We start from the raw sequence: 20,860 nt of genomic DNA, 5'->3' as shown, positions 1-20,860 counted from the left end.
ACAGAGCAGCCCTGATCCTCTTCTTTTTGGGCGCTGGCGCTCCTAGCTCTTCCTCAGGGAAAGCTGCTGGGGGCACTGCTGCTTGTTCGCCCCTGAGCATCTGCTCTATGCATCCATACGACACATAGAGCTCTCGGCCCTGCGCCCTGCTCTCTCCTCATTGGCTCACTGACTGTGATTGACAGTAGCAGGAGCAAAAGGACTCTTGCTGCGTTCTCAGCCAATGAAGAGGAAGAGTCCCCAGACAGAAGAGGCTGTCAAGACTGTTGCTGGATTGGAGGGGGCTTAGGTAAGGATTGGGGGGGGGGGGTAGCTGCACACATAAGGTTTATTACCTTCATGCATGGAATGCATGAAGGTAAAAAACCTTGAGCCTTTACAACCACTTTAAAGTAGATCTAAACCCAATCCTTAAAATCTCATATAATCATAAAGATAACATCGAGGCAGAAATACTGTAAATATTGCATATCTCTTGTGCAATAAAGACCCTGCGCGTTCGCAATTTTTAATTTTGTAATTTTAGTTCTACTTTAAAGTGGTTGTAATCCCTTCCATATAACTGTCCTCAGGTGATACACAGACATGAAACAAATTCTCCTATATAAGTTATTCCTGTTTATCTGCATTCTTCTCTTCTCTACAAAGTCCTGATTTATAAAGCTTTTCTTAACTTTCAGAAAATGGTGCAAATACCTGAAGTTACACTCTGCAGAGCTCAGTGAGCAGAGCTCTGAGAGCTGATGAACGGAAAGGGACATCCCCCTCCACACAGCACACAGGAACAGAGCTGAAGCTGTCAATCACAAGCTGTGTGCTGGAGGTCTCCCTCCCCTGTCCCATTTTTTCTCTTGGTGTCAGGAAAACATAGCAGACGTAATGCTGAAAGCAGAGGAATGAAGCAGCAGACAGAACAGAAACTTTGTGCTCTCAATTGAGACAAGCATACACTATAGAGTAATATGCTTTGCTCAAACTTCATGTCTAAGGTTTACAACCACTTTAAACTTAGCAGATGTTTGAAATAAAGATAGGTTTGCAGAGGCAGCATAAAAAGTGCTGCTTCAGTAAATATCCACCACATTTGCAAATGCTGTTGGAATCTATTTCAAGATTCCGTAACTTCAATCTGTTTTGAAGATGATTGGTCTCCTGCAAAAGAACAGATATATAATCCAGGCAGTATCAACTTGTATTTGTCAAGGCTGCAGTGGAAAATGACAGTTGGGGGACAAACATTTGAATCTGAATGTTAGCAGTTAAGGAACCCTTCCTGCTGGAATGTATTATGTATTGTTCATAAGGGAAACTGTATCATGGCATGAGAAGGTTATGTTTTCTTGTCACCTGTTTGCAAGTTCACCATCTCTTCTTCTAGCTTAGAGTAACTGTCCTTTTCAGCTTCCATGTGATCTCATAAAAGAAAACCTGTTCCTGTAACATCCATCAGTGATTTCATTGGGAGGGTGGAATTCTTTTTCTGTGGAAAAGAACAAAATGAAAAAAAAATCAATTTATGCTGGAATTATTTTTTCTGCAGAAATAAAAATTTCACTGAAACTAACAATGTAAAGTTACTTAAGAAGTCTGAAAAATTATCCAAACTTACACTTAGTAGAGTTAAAAAATATATCCAAACCCATTTTTTTAAATTTTGTTTATAGAGTAGGGAATGGAATTCCCCTTAATTAGGGAATTTTCCTCTAACCTCTTGTCGCATTTCTGGGACAAGAAATATTAATATTATAGGTACTTATATAGAACCGTCATTTTACGCAGCATTTTTACTTGTGTGTGTATATATATATATATATATATATATATATATATATATAGTACAGTCACCTCATCACGTCCCCTCGAGAAGCGTACAATCTAAGGTCCCTAACTCACATTCATAAATACACATACTAGGGCCAATTTAAACAGGAGCCAATTAAACTACCAGCATGGCATTGGAGTGTGGGAATAAACCAGAGTACCCAGAGGAATACCAAACAGGCACAGGGAGAACATGCAAACTCCAGGCAGGTGGTGCCGTGGTTGGGATTTGAACCAATAACCCTAGTGCTGCCAGGCGAAAGTGCTAACCATTTAGCCATTGTGTAGTGAAATTTCCCCAATGGCACACAAACAGCAAAACATAAACTGGCAGGGGCTTTAACTTCATCTCCTGTACTGTAGAAAATGTCTCCAAAATGTTAGACAGTTTTTAGTTAAAAGTGCCTCTATTTGAAGATTTTCCCTCTATTCCTGTTCTGGTTTGGATTTCCCCTTACTTTGCGTTTTAGAGACAAATGATTACGTGGACAAATAGAGAAAAGTGTATCTTCCTAGTTAGGAAATAGACATAAAAAAGCCTGACAGAGTTTTTAAATCAAATCATATAGGATCGGCAACAAGGTGAAGATGAATTGTAGAAATTTTATTCAGATGCGGAGTAAAAATAGTTCCAGAATGCAAGCAACACTAACGCGTTTCAGTCAAACACGACCTTACTCATAGACAGAGTTTTTAACCTCTCGTCATTTTATCTAAAACTGAATAAAAAAATTGCTTTAGGTACACTTTAAAGCAGTATTAAACCCAAAACAAACATTTATTATATTTCAGCTTACCAATTCTTAGATGTGGTGGTTGCATAAGTTTTCTTTTCTAGGCTTTCTTGCTTTTGTTTTCATCTAGTCATGCAGTCAGTAGGTATTTTGTTTTTCATAAAAACAAGCTCTCTTGCAGTTACAGGGGTGAGACAAACCATTTACCACTTACACAGGTGCTTACATCAACTGTTATATAATTATGCAAAACCTTTATCCCAAAAGGAAAAAAACTTTTTGCCAGAACTGCTTATAAAGTATTAGCTGGAGTTTGGCTTCAATATGTTAGTATATTTAAATCTGCTAGCACATCTAACACTCCCCTTCCCACCAGGCTGACAGTACTGCTGTGCAAAGGTACCCCCTGTGCTTCTTTATCCAGAATGTAGGCACTCTAATACAGGAGGTGTGTTACTGACCAGATCACCAGGTAAAACAGAGGGGAAAAAAAGCCTAAAAAGAAACCTAATAGAGCCACCACACTAATCATTGGTAAGATGCAATATATGAAATATTTGGTTTTGGGTTTAATACTGCTTTAAGTCTAAATTTCTGAAATTTACCATCCAGTGAATACCTCTTCACAATGGGCTAAAAAATAACATTTTCCATCTAATCAAGTAAAATTGAGATCAGAGAACAAAATTGGAATTTCCTCTTCATATGATTGGATGATTTAAATGAAGGCAGCTTCTAGCTGTCAAGGGTATAGCTACCAGCAGTGATTGAATGAAAAAAAAAACTTGACTGGCTGCACTAAACTTGATCGATAGATCGACTTCAGTACAGCCTGGCCATAGATAGATCAAAATTCAGTCGATTCCTGCTGAACTTTGATCCATCTGTAGCTGGCTTAAATCAACCCCATAAACATGTTATTGGTAAACTGTTTTTAGAAACAACCTGTTCAGATTTCTTATTATATACATTTAATAGCTTTTACTTATTTTAACAGCTTTTAAAAATATTTTTGAACTTTTTTAAACTAATGAATGTGTTTTTCCAGTATTGTGTTTTTTTATCAGCTCCAACCTGCTGCCAGCTTCTGTCATAGTTCCTAATTATTTTTGAGGCACAATGAGAGATTAGCTGACCTGTGGCAGCCTGTTTGCAAACAAAACCCTGTGATCATTAATGATTGGATGTCATAGTGTTCACATAATTGGTAACCACTCCAACAAGGTAGCTGTCAGATACAATGCTGTCACACACCCATGCTGGCTGCCTGCTTTGCCATAGGATTTTTAGTAATGTTTCCTCAGCAGAGAGCACCGTTTAAGGAATGATACCATACCGTTTGCAAACAGTAAGTGGTTACCACCTGCAAAATTGTAACAAAAAAAAGAGAAAAAGTTTACTTATAAAAGCCCACATTACTACACACTAGGACTCTTATGTACGTATGTACCTTTCATGTATTCAAAGTTCCAATCATGTCAACCCTTTCCGTTCTTTCCTCCAGACTGTACATATTAAAGTGGTACTTCACTCAAAAGGGGAAGTTCCACTTTTCTGCCTCCTCCTCCCCTTCTCTAACACTTTTGGACACATTTTTTTTTGGAGGGAGCTGGTACTTGGTTTTGAAGTTTGCCTCCTGAACATGTCACAGGTCCCAGAAGGCTGAGGGACCATTAACAAATGCAGTAGGAAGCCAGCTGTGAAGCTGCTAGGCCTCACAGTCAGCTTCCATTAGTAAAAATGCCAGGGGACTGGTGAAGAACCTGTTTGGGTGAGAACAGAGCTGGATCCCTGAACTGTTAAGTGTCCTTTTATTAAAAGTCAGCAACTATTTGTATCTGCTGACAAAGATTCTGGTTGGCTCAGATGGTCACGTAAACCAGTGCTCTAAGAATAAAGATGATAGATTCAGTTCTCCAATCTATAACAATAGTTTTTTGCCAAAACAACTGTTATTTTCATAAAAAACGAGAGCCAATGAATGCGGAAAATAACAGCTGAAAACAACAATCGGTGTGGCAAATACTTACATTGCCGCTTACCAAATCCTTGACTGACAACTCATGGGGCACCCCGGGCAATAGGGGATCATGGGGCCCCTGTGTCCTTGCCCAAACTCAAAAAAGCCTATGAAAAAGGTACCAGGGGCATCTCATGGGGCCCCCTACTAACCCCTGGCCCTCGGGCAGTGCCCGAGTTTCCAAATGGTCAGTCCGCCCCTGATGGATGGTTGACTCTTTTGCTCTCTCATACCTCAGCAAGCCTCAAACAGCACTCTCTCATGAATGGCATACCCAAAAAGTGGTCACTGGATCGCTGGTTGTCTCTTGGAAGACGCCCCCGCTGGACAAAACGTGTATAGGGCAGAGTTTATTGGTAACATCATCTTGCCCACCCAGAGAGTCAGCCGAGCTGTGCAATACACTTGTGATATATCTGTTTTTTGAGTACCCACTTGTTTATTAATAAATGTTTTTAAACGGTACTTCACTATGAGATTTCCTTGCTCTTCCCTTGGTATATGTTTTTGCTGTTGAGACTGGTATATGAGAGGTGATCCAGTGACCACTTTTTGGGCATGCCATTCATGAGAGAGTGAGGCTTGAGGCTTGTGCCCCTTTCACACAGGTGTTCCGTTTTTTTCATCAGTTCAGTCACGTTTTTTCCAAGAAAAAATGGATCAGTTCACATGAGTTTTTCATCAGTTTACATCAGTTTTACATCAGTTTACATCAGTTTTTCATCCGTTTACATCTGTTTTTTTGTCCATTTACATCCATTTTTCATCCGTATACATCCATTTTTGTTCATTCATATCCGTTTTTTGTCCGTTCTGTTTTTTTAACGAAAGGAAAATAGGGTTTTTTTCTGTTCAAAAAAACTGATGTTAATGAATGCGGACATTAACAGATGATGTAAAAAGATCACCTATAGAAATACATGGGTGTCCGTTTTTCATCCCTAAATGGACAGATGAAAAACGGACATATGGAATGCCCGTGTGAAAGAGGCCTTGCTGAGGTGTGAGAGAAGAGAGCTGGAACCAACCATCGATCTATCCATCCATTCTTCTGGGCTTTGTCATCTTTTAATTGCTGATTTTAGACCTCCTGAGTTGTGGGGTCTAAGGATTTGGTAAACGGCATTATAATCACTTGATGGTTAGTGCACAGCTGCAGCATGAAGATTTTGCACACTTTTGTGGACTTTGATATTTGGTCTGTAGGACTTTATTTGTTTTTTATACACTATATACATTTTCCGGACAGCGCAACACTATTTTTTCAGTTGTCTTTTGATATTTATGTGTAATTTTCAATGAATGCTGCAGTCAGGATTTGTTACTTTCTGACCTTTATTTAGTTTAATTGATTCATTTTCCAAGCATGGGTTAGGCACAATATTGGATCACAAATAATTACATTAAGAGAAAGTCACCTGACAACCTGTTTAGCGAAGGGGCAGATCAATAAGTTGGCGTTCTCAGATATTAAATTACAAATATCCACATGCAAAGTGACTATCAAATAGCTGCTGAAATATGTCTGTAAACTGGAGATAAACTTAAAAGTCCTGAAAGTGTATGCTGATAATAGGAATTTACTGTAGTGCTGATAGAAATTATAGTGCTATAAGGTGAAATGTGATAGTTACCTCCAGGAAATGTGTGTTTTATTTTGTACAAATAGATCAATCATATTTCTGTCAAGTTCCCTGCTTTTATATTCTAAGTAAAAACTGAAGAAAACAAAAGTGGAATTGTTGGCCGTACAAACCAGGTTGTTTCTTTGGTTCATTTTGTAGTACAAATGAAAAGGTAATTGCATGTTCAAAATATCCATGTACACTTTCACCTAAGAAACCTATTGCACCCATTTAAAAAGAATTGTAGCAAAGCCCTACAGGTATAGAGTTCTCACTGCCCAGCGCTGGAAATCCTGCAGAACTTACATATGATGCATGTGTCAGATCAATCCATATGTTTTAAGTTTAAAGTGTATGTATAGCCAAGCCATATTTTTAAAATTTTGGATAGAGTAGAAAAAGATGATACCCTTTGTCAGTTTTTTTTTTGCTATATATGTTCTTCCTCTCATTTGAACTGGTGATCATTGTCACTAAGACAGAAAATAATGGGAAGTCTAAAAATGTATAGTTGTCACCAGAACAAGAGTTGAGGATAAATCTGTCAATGGGGGCACTTGTTGCAGTGACTACTAACAGGGAAATTCCTCCTACTTTCTGTTGCATATCTAGGACTTGAAGTGAAGAGAAACTTCCCCCAGTGGAGAAAGACAGCAAAAAATAACTGGCAAATGTGTTAACCCTTTATTTTACAGTCCAAAATAAAATGAAAAGTTTTGACTATACAGAAGCTGTTCCCATAGAAATCAATGAGCCTGTAATCCACACCTGAACCGGACTGCACTGCTTAGTGGCGGTTCACATATATGCAGATTGGATACGGTATGAACTGTATTCAATCCACATGACATGTGAAATAACATTGCTTCCTATGGTGTCTGTTCACATAGGTCTGGTGCACTGGCAGTGCAGACTGACAAAGAGTCCTGTCTGATTTCTGAGCAGTGCAGTCCGGTTCAGGTGCACATTAAAGGCTCATTGACTTCTATGGGAACCGCTTCTGAATCACATATGTCATGAGTTTGTGAACACAATTTCAGGCCAGTTTTCTCTCTGAAAATCCTGTCCTGAACTGGAACCTGGACTGCTGAATGACTGCTTTTCAATCTGCACTAAAACCAGAGCTGTGAAGCTGCACCACACATATGTGAATCTGCATCAGAAATCAGACAGGACTCTTTTTCAATCCACACTGAATCACCTATCGTACTGTATGTGAACAGGTACCATAGGAAGCAATGTTATTTCACATTTCATGCAGATTGGTTCAAGCTGCATCGAATCCACATATATGTGAACCGACACTAAGGGACCAGTTGGATTTATGGATTTGTATTCATGCATTTTTCTGCATTAGGCAGGTCCTTTGATCTTTGTCATTGTGCTTTTGCTTTGTGCACTGACGCGTTTTGACACATTGATGTGTGCTTTCAATGCATTTTTTAATTTAGAATTTGGAATGGAGAAGGATAAAAGGCAGTGACCAAGGCTTGCTATTACATATTTTCAACCCATCATAACACATATTGTACACGTTTGTTGAGCTGTAATTGACTGGATGGGCCTCCCAATCCAATAAAACCTAAAAGAAACAGACTGGTCTTATTTTTATCAAAAACACACTGCGCTGCACTGCTGAGATTGTGGACACCTGCATTTTTGGATGCAGCAAGACATGTGTTAAAATGCAACAAACAGACCCTAAACCTGATTGGTGACTATAGGGAAATCCCAATACTCCAGATCCTTAGCGGTTGCTTTCTGCTTGGTAAAAATTGAGCAAGAAGGCTCTTTAGATCAGTGGTTCTCAACCTTCCTAATGCCGTGACCCTTTAATACAGTTCCTCATGTTGTGGTGACCCCCAACCATAAAATTATTTACCCTGTAATTATAATTCATGAGTGTCGTTTTACCTCCAATACTGCTGCTTTCAACACAGTAGCTGCTTTCTACACAGTAGCTGCTCTTTACACATCGGAAATATGTGTTTTCTGATGGTCTTAGGGGACCCCCGAAGGGGTCGCGACCCACAGGTTGAGAACCACTGCTTTAGATGATTAAAGACAAGTTAAGCTTCTGATTTTATTAACTGTGAAAGCTGCAAAATCTGAAGCCAAACACTGACGTTTGAGGACAAATTGAAATCCATCTGTCATGTCATTATCTTTTTGGTGAGTTCTACCCAAAATTTGGAGCATTCTAATCCCACTAGCAGTCCTATATAGGGCAACATTACCGCACAATTTGGAGCATTCTAATCTCACTGGCAGTCCTATAAACGGCAATTAGACAAGGGTTTGTTCCCAAAGCATACTTTTTTGGGAATAAAGTGCAAAGTGTCTGCTTCACAGTAGCACTGTGATAAAGTGATATCAAAATATGTAAAACAAGTCCTTATACTGAAAGTCCACAATCATCAATAAGGACAAATGAGTGCTTCATTCCACCTCGGCCTGCTTCTTCCCAGAGTCACAGCAAAGTGCTTGTGCTTATTTCTCTTCCCTTTCTTTTTTTAAGGTGGCAGCAGTGATATGTTACTATATATTATTTACGGTGATTTTTTTTCTTTTCTGGCATTAAATGCCTCAGTAGTGGGAATTTATATTGCTTATTTTTTTTTAAATGTAATACTTTTGAGATAATATTTTTTATCACTTAGAGGTGGTTTGAGTTTTCACACAGCTCCTTAGCGTGGAGAATTTAGGTTTTTATTGAATATTAATTAACTGTTTTTGTCTCAGCATTTTTTAATTAGTTTTACTCAAATACAGAGATCAATTTATCACTCTGTACAAAAAATAAAATACAGTAGACAATGGCATTCAATATAAAAACCATAACCAAATTGTTTAAATATCTTATCTAACAGTATAATCATAAAGCTTTGTATATTCAATCACAGGACAAGGCAGAGATCAAACTGCATATTGCAGCAATCATATATACTCATAGAAATGGAAAAAGAAGAACAAAAAAGAGAGAAAAGCACAACATGTGAAGGAACTATAACAATAACAACCATAATACATATCAAATATCCTTACTCAAGATAAATGATACAGAAAATTATTGTTATTTTCAGCCATTATACCGCTGTAACATCATATATCTGCAACCATGCATCCCATTTAGAGCACAAATCAGTAGATCTTTGCTTGGTGTATGCTAGAAATCTTTCATGGGATCACTGTATATTCATCCTATGCACCACCACAAAAAGGTTAGGGGCCACTATCTGTTTCCATCTGTTGGTGATCATCAACCTAGCTGTGATTAGCATATGTATGACTACAGTCCTGTACTGTTTCGGGAATGTATCTATTGTTATACCAAGCAAAGGTAGTTGTGGAGAGGGGGTCCTGAGTATTCCAGTGGACTTAGAGATCAGAGAGAATACAGATTTCCCAAAACTTTTAGGGTCCATGCACACTGGCTTAAAAAAACACCAGTGCCTTAATAGAAAAAAAAACTAATTTTGAGCTTTTTTATACTAGCATTTAGGTGCATTTAGGCACATTTAGGAGTGTTTAGCACTTTTTTCTGCCAGAAAACAGCACTCAAAAATTCAAAACAGAAGGGTTTTTTTCTGTCTCTAAACACTGAGCCTAAAATGTACCTCTAAATAACCTAATGTGCATGGACACAAAGGATAACATCAGTAGCTTCTACAGGCAAAATACTGAGCTCCTCTAGGAGAAGCAATTTTTTACTCATGTGTGCATGGACACTAAACTTTTTTAGAAATCTGTATTCTCTCTGTTGGGTTACATTTTTTTCCTATGTCTGCCTCCCTTTTAATAACTGTGGGGGTCTTCATAAATTGTGTCTCACCTTTTAAATCGTTATAAAACCAAGACAACTCCCATGGCAGCAGAAAAATGAATGAACTGTATAAACTCTATGAACTTGTAGCTGCTTTTGGACCTTCTTTTAGGCTAAGTATGCTGCAGTAATGCTTAGACTGTGCACTGTAGAACTCTCTTTCAGGTTCCATATCATTCCCTGATTGCACTAGCAAAAACATGTGGGTAAAAGGGCCACAAAAATAAATGTTAACTTTTTTAAATTTTTTGTTTTGCTGGGTGGATAGTTTGCTATCAAAAGTAAGCACATGCTTTTTATGATGCTGGCAGAAGGCCTCATATAAAATGGTCAGAGAGTTCAACCATGGAAAAGAGGTAAAAAGGAAGGGATATGGCTAAAACCCATTGTGCAGATACTACAATAATAATATTCACAGAATCCTTCATTAAATTTTAATACTTGCAAGCCTGACATGTAACCTGCATAACTTCTAGAGGCAAGTAAAGGATTGCAAAATAGTGAACGTGAGCCATTAGATCAGACCTTTTACGAGCAAAGTATCAAAATCAATTGACACAGTTGGGCCAAGCAACAATGACCAGTTTTAGGATATTGTAATGAGGATACTAGAGAATAAAAAGAGTATTATAAATTAATTCCAAAAAAGTTTCAAAGACCACAAGACTCATTTATGGAAGTGTGTGAGGTCAAAGTTGTCCTAGACAACCTATATTGCTCCACATCAAGCAAACTGTTCCCTTTTATTCTCTCATACCCTAAAGCAGGGATCTCCAAACTCTCTAAACAAAGGGCCAGTTTATTGTCATTCAGGCTTGGGGGGGGCAGACTTTGACCAGTAGGTGTAACCAATGTCCAATCATTTGGAGGAATAGTGCCCCATTGTTGGTTTTAATGGATGGAGTAGTGCCCCATCCTTGGTGTCAGTGGGTAGAATAGTGCCCCATTGTTGGGGGCAGTGGTAGGAATAGTGCCCCATCATTGGTGTCAGTGTGAGGAATAGTGCCCCATCCTTGTTGTCAGTGTGAGGAATAGTGCCCCATCCTTGGTGTCAGTGGGAGGAATAATGCCCCGTGGTTGATATCAGTGGGAGGAATAGTGACCCATTGTTGATATCAGTGGGAAGAATAGAGCCCTGTTGTTGATATCAATGGGAGTAATAGTGCCCCACCAATGGAGTCAGCATGAGGACTAGTGCCCCAAAGGCCAGATAAAGGCAAGTAAAGGGCCACATTTGGCCCCCAGACCACAGTTTGGAGACCACTGCTCTAAAGGGTAAATTTGATTTTTGATGTAGAGCAACATAGCTGTAATTAATTCTTGCCCTAGGGCAAGAGCACATGGGTGATTTGCAGTAGCTCAAACCAATACTAAACTCTTCAGCAACTAGCCGCTACACAGATGCAGCATATTGCACCATATACTGTGAGATACATAAGCAGCACATGATGCTAATGTTAATGGTACTTGATTGCACAAAGCTCCAGATATATGACATTATTGGCTACTACATTCTACTATTATTAGTTTGTGGGTCAAACCACAAGAAGACATTTGTTCCATATGTGTAGAAATTAATGACAAATTTTAGTGATTAATAGCTAGAATTCCCAATTAATCAGTATAGTGCTTGCTGTTAAAACTAATTTTAGTATTAGATTATTATGCTGTAGAAGTCTGTACTAAACTAATATTATTAGTTTGTGTGTCAATAAGGAAAACTTTTAAAAATTTAAAAATACAACATTTCACTTGCTATAATTATTTTTGAAGAAAGTAGCATATGAGTTACCTTAAAATGCACATTGCAATCTGTGTTTATACTTCATAAAACATGTTTATTTTTATGCTTGTTTTTTATGATCATAGCTGACATCCTGTTTTTTTGTTAAATATTAGCCATTTTCTTCATAGCATTTGTTAAATGGAGATTTTGCCAGTTGCAAAACAGTAACTCTTTAATGAGGTCAATGTCATGCCCCAGGTGTTCCCACCGGCATACTTGGATTGTAATCCTGATAACATATTTATGAATTTAATTAAACTTTTTAACTTACACACTGAATATCTTTAATTTGTAAGCTGGCAGTACCTGTCATTCCCCAACATTTTGTAACTATATTTATATTTACATTTTTCACATTTATTGTTATTAATATTAGAGTGTAGGGAATGAATAAAGCAGAAAATCACATAAAAGCTGAACTCCAGGTAAACAGCTACATACACAGATGAAATACATATATGGCAGCAGTTCTACACTTCAAAGGATTAGTATTTCTGTCCACACAGTTCTGATAATAATACAGCCCCATCACACTGCCCTGTCTAGCAGCTGGCAGGGCAGGGAACATGTTTTTCCCTGCTGCAGTTCAGTAACATTAGCAGGTCTGCTCCCTACCTTCACCCTGTGACTGGACAGTGAAATAAGAAGTAGCACACTGGTGTGCCCAACTCTCTGTCAACATGCTCTTTGATCCTATCAACATGTTCCTTGTACTGCAGCACAATTGACTGGCTCCCTATACTGCTTCTCCCTCCCATCATCGGAGCTCTACTGTAACAGGAAAGGCAAGAGGCCAATACCAAATCAAATTCAGGCACTTAACCTGGTTGCATTTTAAAAATAAATTTAAGGATGTATTCATCCTAGTTCAGCTTTAAAGTCATCAATTTATAAAGCACATTTTTGTATTCTTTCCTCTAAAGGAAATGTACTCAAGCTGTGAGAGAAACGACTGAGCTGACATTGATGACATACTAAAAATTCTAGTTACCTGGTTGCTATGCCGAGTCTCTAGCATTAAAACGTGTTGACTCACTGATATGCATATGCACATAGAAAGTTGTCAGAAGTTCAAATCTGCATGCTTGTTTCAGGTCAGTAGTTCAAAATGTTGAGCCTGTCATATTTAAACTAAAGTCAGCCATAGATGGTTTGAATCTTGGCCAGTTCAGCAGGGACCAACCAAGATTCAATCCTTGTATGGGCAGGCTGACTGTACCCAAGCTGATCCATCGACTGATTTAGGTACAACCAGCTTGTTGGATTTCTAGAATGCAATATATGCCCCCCCCCTCCCCACCAATGGAACACAATAGCTCCTTGGGAGGGATTCCCCCATCATGACTGTGTGTATTGATAGGGAATTGAGCAATATTCTTTCCTGCAACCTGTGGTTGCATGCAGAAAAGAAAATGCATCATCTATGGCCTGCCTATGATCACAGTGTTGTAGGACACAACTAGCTCTCTACATTGCACACAATCTTAAAGTGCATTTTGAATTTTATTGGTCTTATTAGTAATGAACACACTGACAAACTCAGCAATAATGTTATTTGATTCAATTGGAGAACTTCTACAAATCTAATCTCTTTTTGTAAGCACATTAGATCATTCAGTAATCAATATAACCACACACTGGGGTTTATTCACTAAAGCTGGTTCACTCAGAATCTAACACACCTGTGCATGGTAGTCAATCAGCTTCTAACCGCAGCTTGTTCAGTTAAGCTTTAGCAATAAAACCAAGAAGCTGATTGGTTTCTATACAGAAGTGCACAAGATTCTGAGTGAACCAGCTTTAGTAAAAAAAAAAACACTGTTTGAGAGGACTATACAGGTTCTGGCATCAGTTTTCTCCTGGTGACGGAAGGGAATCCCCACTTGACAGCCAACATGGTCAAATATTCAAAGTGCTGAATGCATTTAGAATAATCTGGTGAACGATGATGTATACATTTGACCCAACATACTTTCCATATATCCTACATTAGGATATATTACATACTGTACTTTGGCCTGTATCACAAAGTCACCAAAATATCAGTTGTGTATGAACCCCTCGTCCATAGCATATGTGTACACGAATGATACATTATCCAGCTTGTCATCTGACATCTATTTGTCGATTTAATAAATCACTAATTTTTGTAGTGACAACAAACCTATGTTCGCTTTAAACAAAGGTCATCATCAGTTTAAGGGGAGTTTTAAATTGAAATATCCAAGGAAAGCATCATAAATTAAACCTTCAGAAAATCAGCCTTGCAGTATAATCTGACATATTAGGCAAAACCTTCAAGGAAATTAGTCTTGCGGTGTAATCTGACATATTAGGCAAAACCTTCATGAAATTAGCCTTGCGGTGTAATCTGACATATTAGGCATAAAAGGGACAGTTTCAAAATACATAGGTATAGATTTACTAAATCTGAAGCAGTTTTAGTAAAGCCAGCTGGAGCTATGCATGGTAGACAATCAGCTGCTACCCTTAGCTTGTTCAATTAAGCTTTGGCAATAAAACCTGGAAGCTGATTGGTTTCTATCCAGAGTTGCACCAGATTTTGCACTCTCCAGTTTTAGTAAATTAACCCCAATGTATGCACATTTGTCAGTGCAATTATGCTCTAAACACTTTGCTAAAGAGGGACTCTGCACTTGTTGCTAACACCTTACGCACTCTGTAACAGATGGGGAGTATTAAGTGATGTGAAAACATACATATAAGTGTGCTTATAAAGCAGCCCTCCATGGTTAGTACTGCTGCATACTGAAATAAGTATACTTTACTATACAACTGCAACTGTGTCTAGCTAAGTAGATTTAGCTAAAACAGAGTTAGATTGGCTACATATCTGCAACTGGCATGGAACTACTACCTTGTCATGTTGCTATATGACAGACACAATACTCTGAAAATTGCAGTTCTACTAAGGATACATCTCTACCTGTTGGACAGCCTTACTATTAGACCCTGACAAGAAAGGATACTGTCAAAGAGCTCATTCTTAGTATTTCAAATAATATTTCAGCCTTTATATGTAAAGATGCAACACAACTGTTGTCATCTATCACTGCCTCGGTGGAGCTTGCAATTTAATGTCCACAGCCAGACAAGCCAAAATATTTTTTCTAGCTTTTGATAGAAAAGGGAGTAATTGAAACCTCCTGTACCAGGAACTGAGGATCATTGAGAAGAAGTCCTATTTTAGACAGTTGTTACCTAAACAAGAGACTCATTTGGAAAATCATCCTTCACCTTCTTTTCTGATGACAACTGTAAAATTTTGGATTTCCCATCACTTTCTGTTCCAGTAACATTGGTCACCAGGACTAATAGGGAAGGTGAATATGTCCGGTGGGAGACAGCAAGCTAAACCCAACAGTAGCTTTAATACGTACATGTTGTATCCAAAGCTAGGAATAGGTTTTACAAAGCTTTAGTTATTTAACTTGATAGCCTGTTTTTGACCTGTGGTAGGAAACTGGAGCATGTGGAGCAGAACCCCTAAAGACACAAAATACATGTATCAAATTTAGGCAAATAATGTCTTGGTGGCATTTGAACCTAGAACTCTAACAGCACTTAGCATGCTAATCATGACACCTTCATGCTTTGCTAATTGTAAGTACTAACAGAAAAATGTATAAACTTTGATTTTAATTTAAGCCCCTTATTATTTTTGCTATGAAGAGGTGAGGATTTACATACGTTTCACCCATCTGGGCTTGCATTAAACAGCTGAGGTTAAAATGTTTCATCTAGGAGCAAAAACATCATTTACTAAAAGGCCCTCCAAGGCAGGAGACTTAATGATTTTCAGTGGTGTCAGGAAAACAGATTTATGAACCCCTCAATGTCCTAAGATGACAAGGGACTAAGGCTCTGTTACAAAAGAAGATGTCTTTTTCCTGCTTAAACACTTATCACAGATCCTGGGAATTTTATTACAGACTAGGGTGCAAATTACACCTGTGGGAAATCAACTCCTACATTTTGAAAATAAAAAATACAAAATTTCAAATGCAATGAACATTGCATTAGATGGTATAAATATTATTTTTATAAGCATTAATTATTCAAATAACATTTTAATTTTACTGTTCATATTGCCCTACTATACAAAAGATAACATTTACAAATTTTGAAGGAAAGCGATCCTTTTTTCAATAGAAAAGGAATTTCAACCACTAATTTCAATTTGGACCCACATTTAAAAACAAAACAAAAACCTGGGTTTCTTCTTTAATGATAACCCACCTCGCCAGACTTTTGTGAAGCATCTCCAATTTTTGTAAGGACCACTTTGTTCAACTAGATTTAATCACTTAAAGCGTCAGACAACAAGGAAACTTTACCAGCCAGGTAGACACTTTGGCAAAAATATGTGTTTTATCTGAAAAATGGTTACAGTTGTCCTTCTGACATTACAACATGACCTTCAAATATTTACATTTTGTATCATTCTAATATAGTCTTCTTCTGCTTCAGGATGTACAAGGATAAATATTAGCGAAACTGTGCAAGTGCATGTGTTTGTTAACTTCTGTGTACGAATATTAATTTTTTACTCTACTGTGAGATGCCCATGTCAACATATTTCATCTGCAGGTAAGGCACCTTGAGCCTTGTTTATCAAATGATCTGCATTATCTAAATCAGCAATTTAGATGACCCTTTATATTTGGGTGCGAGTTAAAAAATAAAAAAATTTGCTTGCAAGAGTAACTTAGACAGTCCTGTTAACCAGATTCTGTGATAAATGAGGTTGCCTTCATTAGTGGGTACCAAAAATATGAATCGATGTTTGACTGCTTAGAGAACAGATGCATGAATATTTGAATATCCTGTAATAAATAGTTTTTTTCAGTTAAAAAAGTTTCCATTCTTCGTCTGAATTTTTAGCCTTCGTTGCTTCTGACAAGATTAAAATACTGAATTGCTAAAAATCAAACTATTCTAAGCATTATAGAAATCTACTGCATCCCTTACTAAAGCTTTTTAATGTGCAGAACATTTGCTACCTATTTTATATATTAAAAATAAGGATAAATATAACATGAAGCCTTGTTTTTATTTCTTTATATAAATGTAAAATTCGTTTTTTTGTTATTTCTTTTTAGAAATCTGTATTTAATAATAATTTCAAAATGAAAATGAATCATTTAAAAGTTCAAATGTTTTAACTACTCTAAATAATTCTAAAGACTCTGTAGGATTAAATAATTTATAAACATAGAGTAATGTTAATTTTTAAAAAAATATAAAATAAAATAGAAAAACAATATAGAATAAATGGAGTACATTGAATGAGCATGCATGAGTGAATGAACGAATACCTGAATATGTAGTACAGTCCTCAGAAAATTGTATGCACTTCAACAAACTTGACGATGAGTCTTGCAGGAAGTAAAAAGAAGAGAAACCCAGTATCACTTCTGTATTCCAGTTGGGAATGTCACTGTGGCTGTCTTGGGCATTAAATAGATGGACTGTGTTGAAGGACTTGTGCTCCTTGCTTTCTTTGGCTTTCACGCATGAGTTCTAGAATGCCGGTGGAAGATGTAAGTTGTCTCCTCTTACCTTCCTAGTGAAGCACATCAGCGTGCTGCTGCTTCTGGTGTAGCCCAGGTATTAGATCAGACAACTTGTCAGGAATGGAGAGGATTCAGGTAGAAAAAAAAAAGCATGTTGAAATAGATCCGAGATTACATCAGTTGAAATAAGGCAGGCAGATGGCTGTGTGAGCCAATTATTATATCAGCTCTTGTTGGCCTCAGGCGAATATGCATGTAATAAGAAAAAAAAAAAGAACAAGTCAGTGACTAAGTTATGGGCTCTTCAGCTCTGCAAGTGAAGAAGAGAGAAAGATTTACAACACTGTGCACCTGAACACTGCTAGTGCAAAAATACTAAGCCCAACAGGCAAATTGCTGTACTATTAATGATTATATACAGAAATATGGCATTCAAATAAGAAGTTTAAGTTTTGTAACATCACTCTGTGAAGGATATTCTAACAGTGTTTACAAAACTGTGACTGCACATTTTAAGGCCAAATTTTATTTTTAACTTTTTGCTCAACATAAAATAATACTTCAGGGTTTTATAGCAAAGTGTATTAAAGTTAACTAAAGTCAAAACGTTTTTCATTTTAGATAGTGAAGGGAATTGTTGAGGCCCCTGCCAAATTGTTCTTGCCATCTGTATATAGAAGATTTCCCTTCATTTCCTGTCCTGTAAATATAACACCAAGTTAAAGGTAGCAATTGTCAGGGGAAGTAGTGTCCCCATTGGCAGATTTTCTCTGTATTTTGTTTTGAATGAAAAACTCAAAATGTTGGATTTCCTTTACTTTCCATCCCACTAAAAGTGGTCACCTAGTCAAACAGAGAGAATTAATTTCTCAAGCCAGAATATTGATGGCAATAAAAACCTCACAGGGTTTCTAACCCCTTATGCAATCCAAAGATAAATACAGTGGGGATCGAAATTTTGGGCACCCCAGCTAAAAATTTGTATTAACTACCTGCCGACCGCAGATAGCCGAATGATGGCTGCACTGCGGCCGGCCATTTCTGGGTGGACGTCATATGACGTCCTCCCAGAACGCGCTCTCCTGCGCGCCCCTACGGACACAGCTGATCACGTGATGTGGTAAAAGGCCAATCACAGCGGCCTTTTACCACGTGATCAGCGGTGTCCAATGACACGCTGATCAGAGGAAAATGCAAGTGCCGGTTCTCGGCTGCACTTTCCTCACACTGTCAGATCGTGAGGAAAGTACTGCCGAGAACCGGCAGTTGTCAGAGCGGGGATCGGCACCGATCATCAGGGCACTGATGATCAGTGCCCTGATGATCGGTGCCGAGCAGTGCCACCCGCAAGCTCCGTCCACCTGTGCCCAGCAGTGCGCCCACTAGCTCCGCCCACCTGTGCCCAGCAGATCACTCACCTGTGCCCAGCAGTGCACCCACCTGTGCCACTCTGCAGTGTCACACACCTATGCCCAGAAGTGCCACCCACCTGTGCCCAGCAGTGCCACCAACCTGTGCCCACCCACCTGTGCCCACCCACCTGTGCCCACCCACCAGTGCCACCCACCAGTGCCACCCACCAGTGATGCCAGTCAGTGCCACCAGTCAGTGCCCAGGGGTTGTGCCAGTCAGTGCCGCCAGTCAGTGCCCAGCAGTGATGCCAGTCAGTGCCGTCTATCAGTACCCATCATCAGTGTCACCTATCAGTGCCACCTATCAGTGCTGCATATTAGTGCCGCCTATCCGTGACACCTCATTAGTGCTGTCTATCAGTGCCGCCTATCCGTGACACCTCATTAGTACTGCCTATCAGTGCCCTTTAGTGATGCCTATCAGTGCCCATCAGTGCCGCCTATCAGTGCCCATCAGTGCTGCCTCATCAACGCACATCAGTGAAGGAGAAAAATTACCTGTTTGAAAAATTTTATAATAGAAACAAAGAAACTTTTCTTTTTTTTTTCAAATTTTTTGCACTTTTTGTATTTATAGCGCAAAAAGTAAAGCGCCCAGTGGCGATTAAATACCACCAAAAGAAATCTATTTGTGAGAAAAAAATGATCAAAATTTCATATGGGTACAATGTTGCATGACCGCGCAATTTTCAATCAAAGTGCGGCAGTGCTGAAAGCTGAAAATTGGCCTGGTAAGGAAGGGGGTATAAGTGCCTGGTAGGCAAGTGGTTAATGTGCATAAAGAAGCCAAGGAAAGATGGAAAAATCTCCAAAAGGCATCAAATTACAGATTAAACATTCTTATAATATGTCAACAAAAGTTAGATTTTATTTCCATCATTTACACTTTCAAAATAACAGAAAACAAAAAAATGGCGTCTGCAAAAGTTTGGGCACCCTGCAGAGTTAATATCTTGTACTGCCCCCTTTGGCAAGTATCACAGCTTGTAAACGCTTTTTGTAGCCAGCCAAGAGTCTTTCAATTCTTGTTTGAGGTATCTTTGCCCATTCTTCCTTACAAAAGTCTTCCAGTTCTTTGAGATTTCTGGGCTGTCTGTCACGCACTGCTCTTTTAAGGTCTATCCATAGATTTTCAATTATGTTGAGGTCAGGAGATTGTGAAGGCCATGGCAAAACCTTCAGTTTACGCCTCTTGATGTAATCCCCCGTGGATTTCGAGGTGTGTTTAGGATCATTATCCATTTGGAGAAGCCATCCTCTCTTTAACTTCAACTTTTTCACAGATGGCATCAAGTTACCATCCAAAATTTGCTGAAATTTTATTGAATCCATTTTTCCTTCTACTCGTGAGATGTTCCCTGTGCCACTGGCTGCAACACAACCCCAAAGCATGATTGATCCAACCCCATGCTTAACAGTTGGACAGAGGTTCTTTTCATTAAATTCTGTGCCCCTTCTTCTCCAAACATACCTTTGCTCATTACAGCCAAAAAGTTCAATTTTAACCTCATCGGTCCACAGAACTTGTTTCCAAAATGCATCAGGCTTGTCTATATGTTCATTTGCAAAGTTCAAACGATGATTTTTGTGGTGAGGACGTAGAAGAGGGTTTTCTTCTGATGACTCTTCCATGAAGACCATATTTGTACAAGTATCTCTTTATAGTGGAATAGTGTACCACAACTCCAGTGTCTGCCAGATCTTTCTGGAGGGATCGTGCAGTCAAACGTGGGTTTTGAATTGTTTTTCTCACAATCCTGCGAGCTGTTCTGTCTGATATTTTTCTTGGTCTTCCAGATGTTGCTTTAACTTCCACTGTTCCTGATGACTGCCATTTCTTAATTACATTCCGAACAGAGGATATTGACATCTGAAAACGCTTTGCTATCTTCTTATAGCCTTCTCCAGCTTTGTGAGCGTCAACTATTTTCAGTTTCAGTTTTCTAGACAACTGCTTAGAAGAACCCATGGTGCTGATTGTTGGGGCAAGGTCAGATGAGTCTGGGCATTTAAAACCTTTGAGTTTGACATCACCTGGTCTGCCCAGACGATGATTGAGAACAATCCATGACACTGGCATGTCTCAGCTTTGCAAAGGGGGC

General features: G+C 38.6%; 1 protein-coding gene across 1 annotated transcript in view; it reads right to left on the bottom strand.

Annotated features, from left to right (window-relative positions):
• FOXN1 (forkhead box N1) overlaps positions 1-17,514 on the bottom strand; it is a 126,509-nt gene extending 108,995 nt beyond the window's left edge. The window contains exons 1-2 of the mRNA XM_089693613.1: positions 17,149-17,514; positions 1,348-1,480 (exon numbers count right to left, since the gene is read on the bottom strand). Of these exons, the coding sequence (XP_089549739.1) occupies positions 1,348-1,408 (61 nt within the window). The 5' untranslated portion in view covers positions 1,409-1,480; positions 17,149-17,514. The remainder of the gene's footprint in view (positions 1-1,347; positions 1,481-17,148) is intronic.
• Between the last annotated feature and the right edge of the window lie 3,346 nt (positions 17,515-20,860).

This window comes from Staurois parvus, unplaced genomic scaffold (assembly GCF_062004578.1).
Source record: "Staurois parvus isolate SC_StPar_1 unplaced genomic scaffold, SC_StPar_1.0 ptg000635l, whole genome shotgun sequence".
NCBI classification, from domain to species: Eukaryota; Metazoa; Chordata; class Amphibia; order Anura; family Ranidae; genus Staurois; species Staurois parvus.
This window is presented reverse-complemented; position numbering and strand designations above follow the sequence as displayed.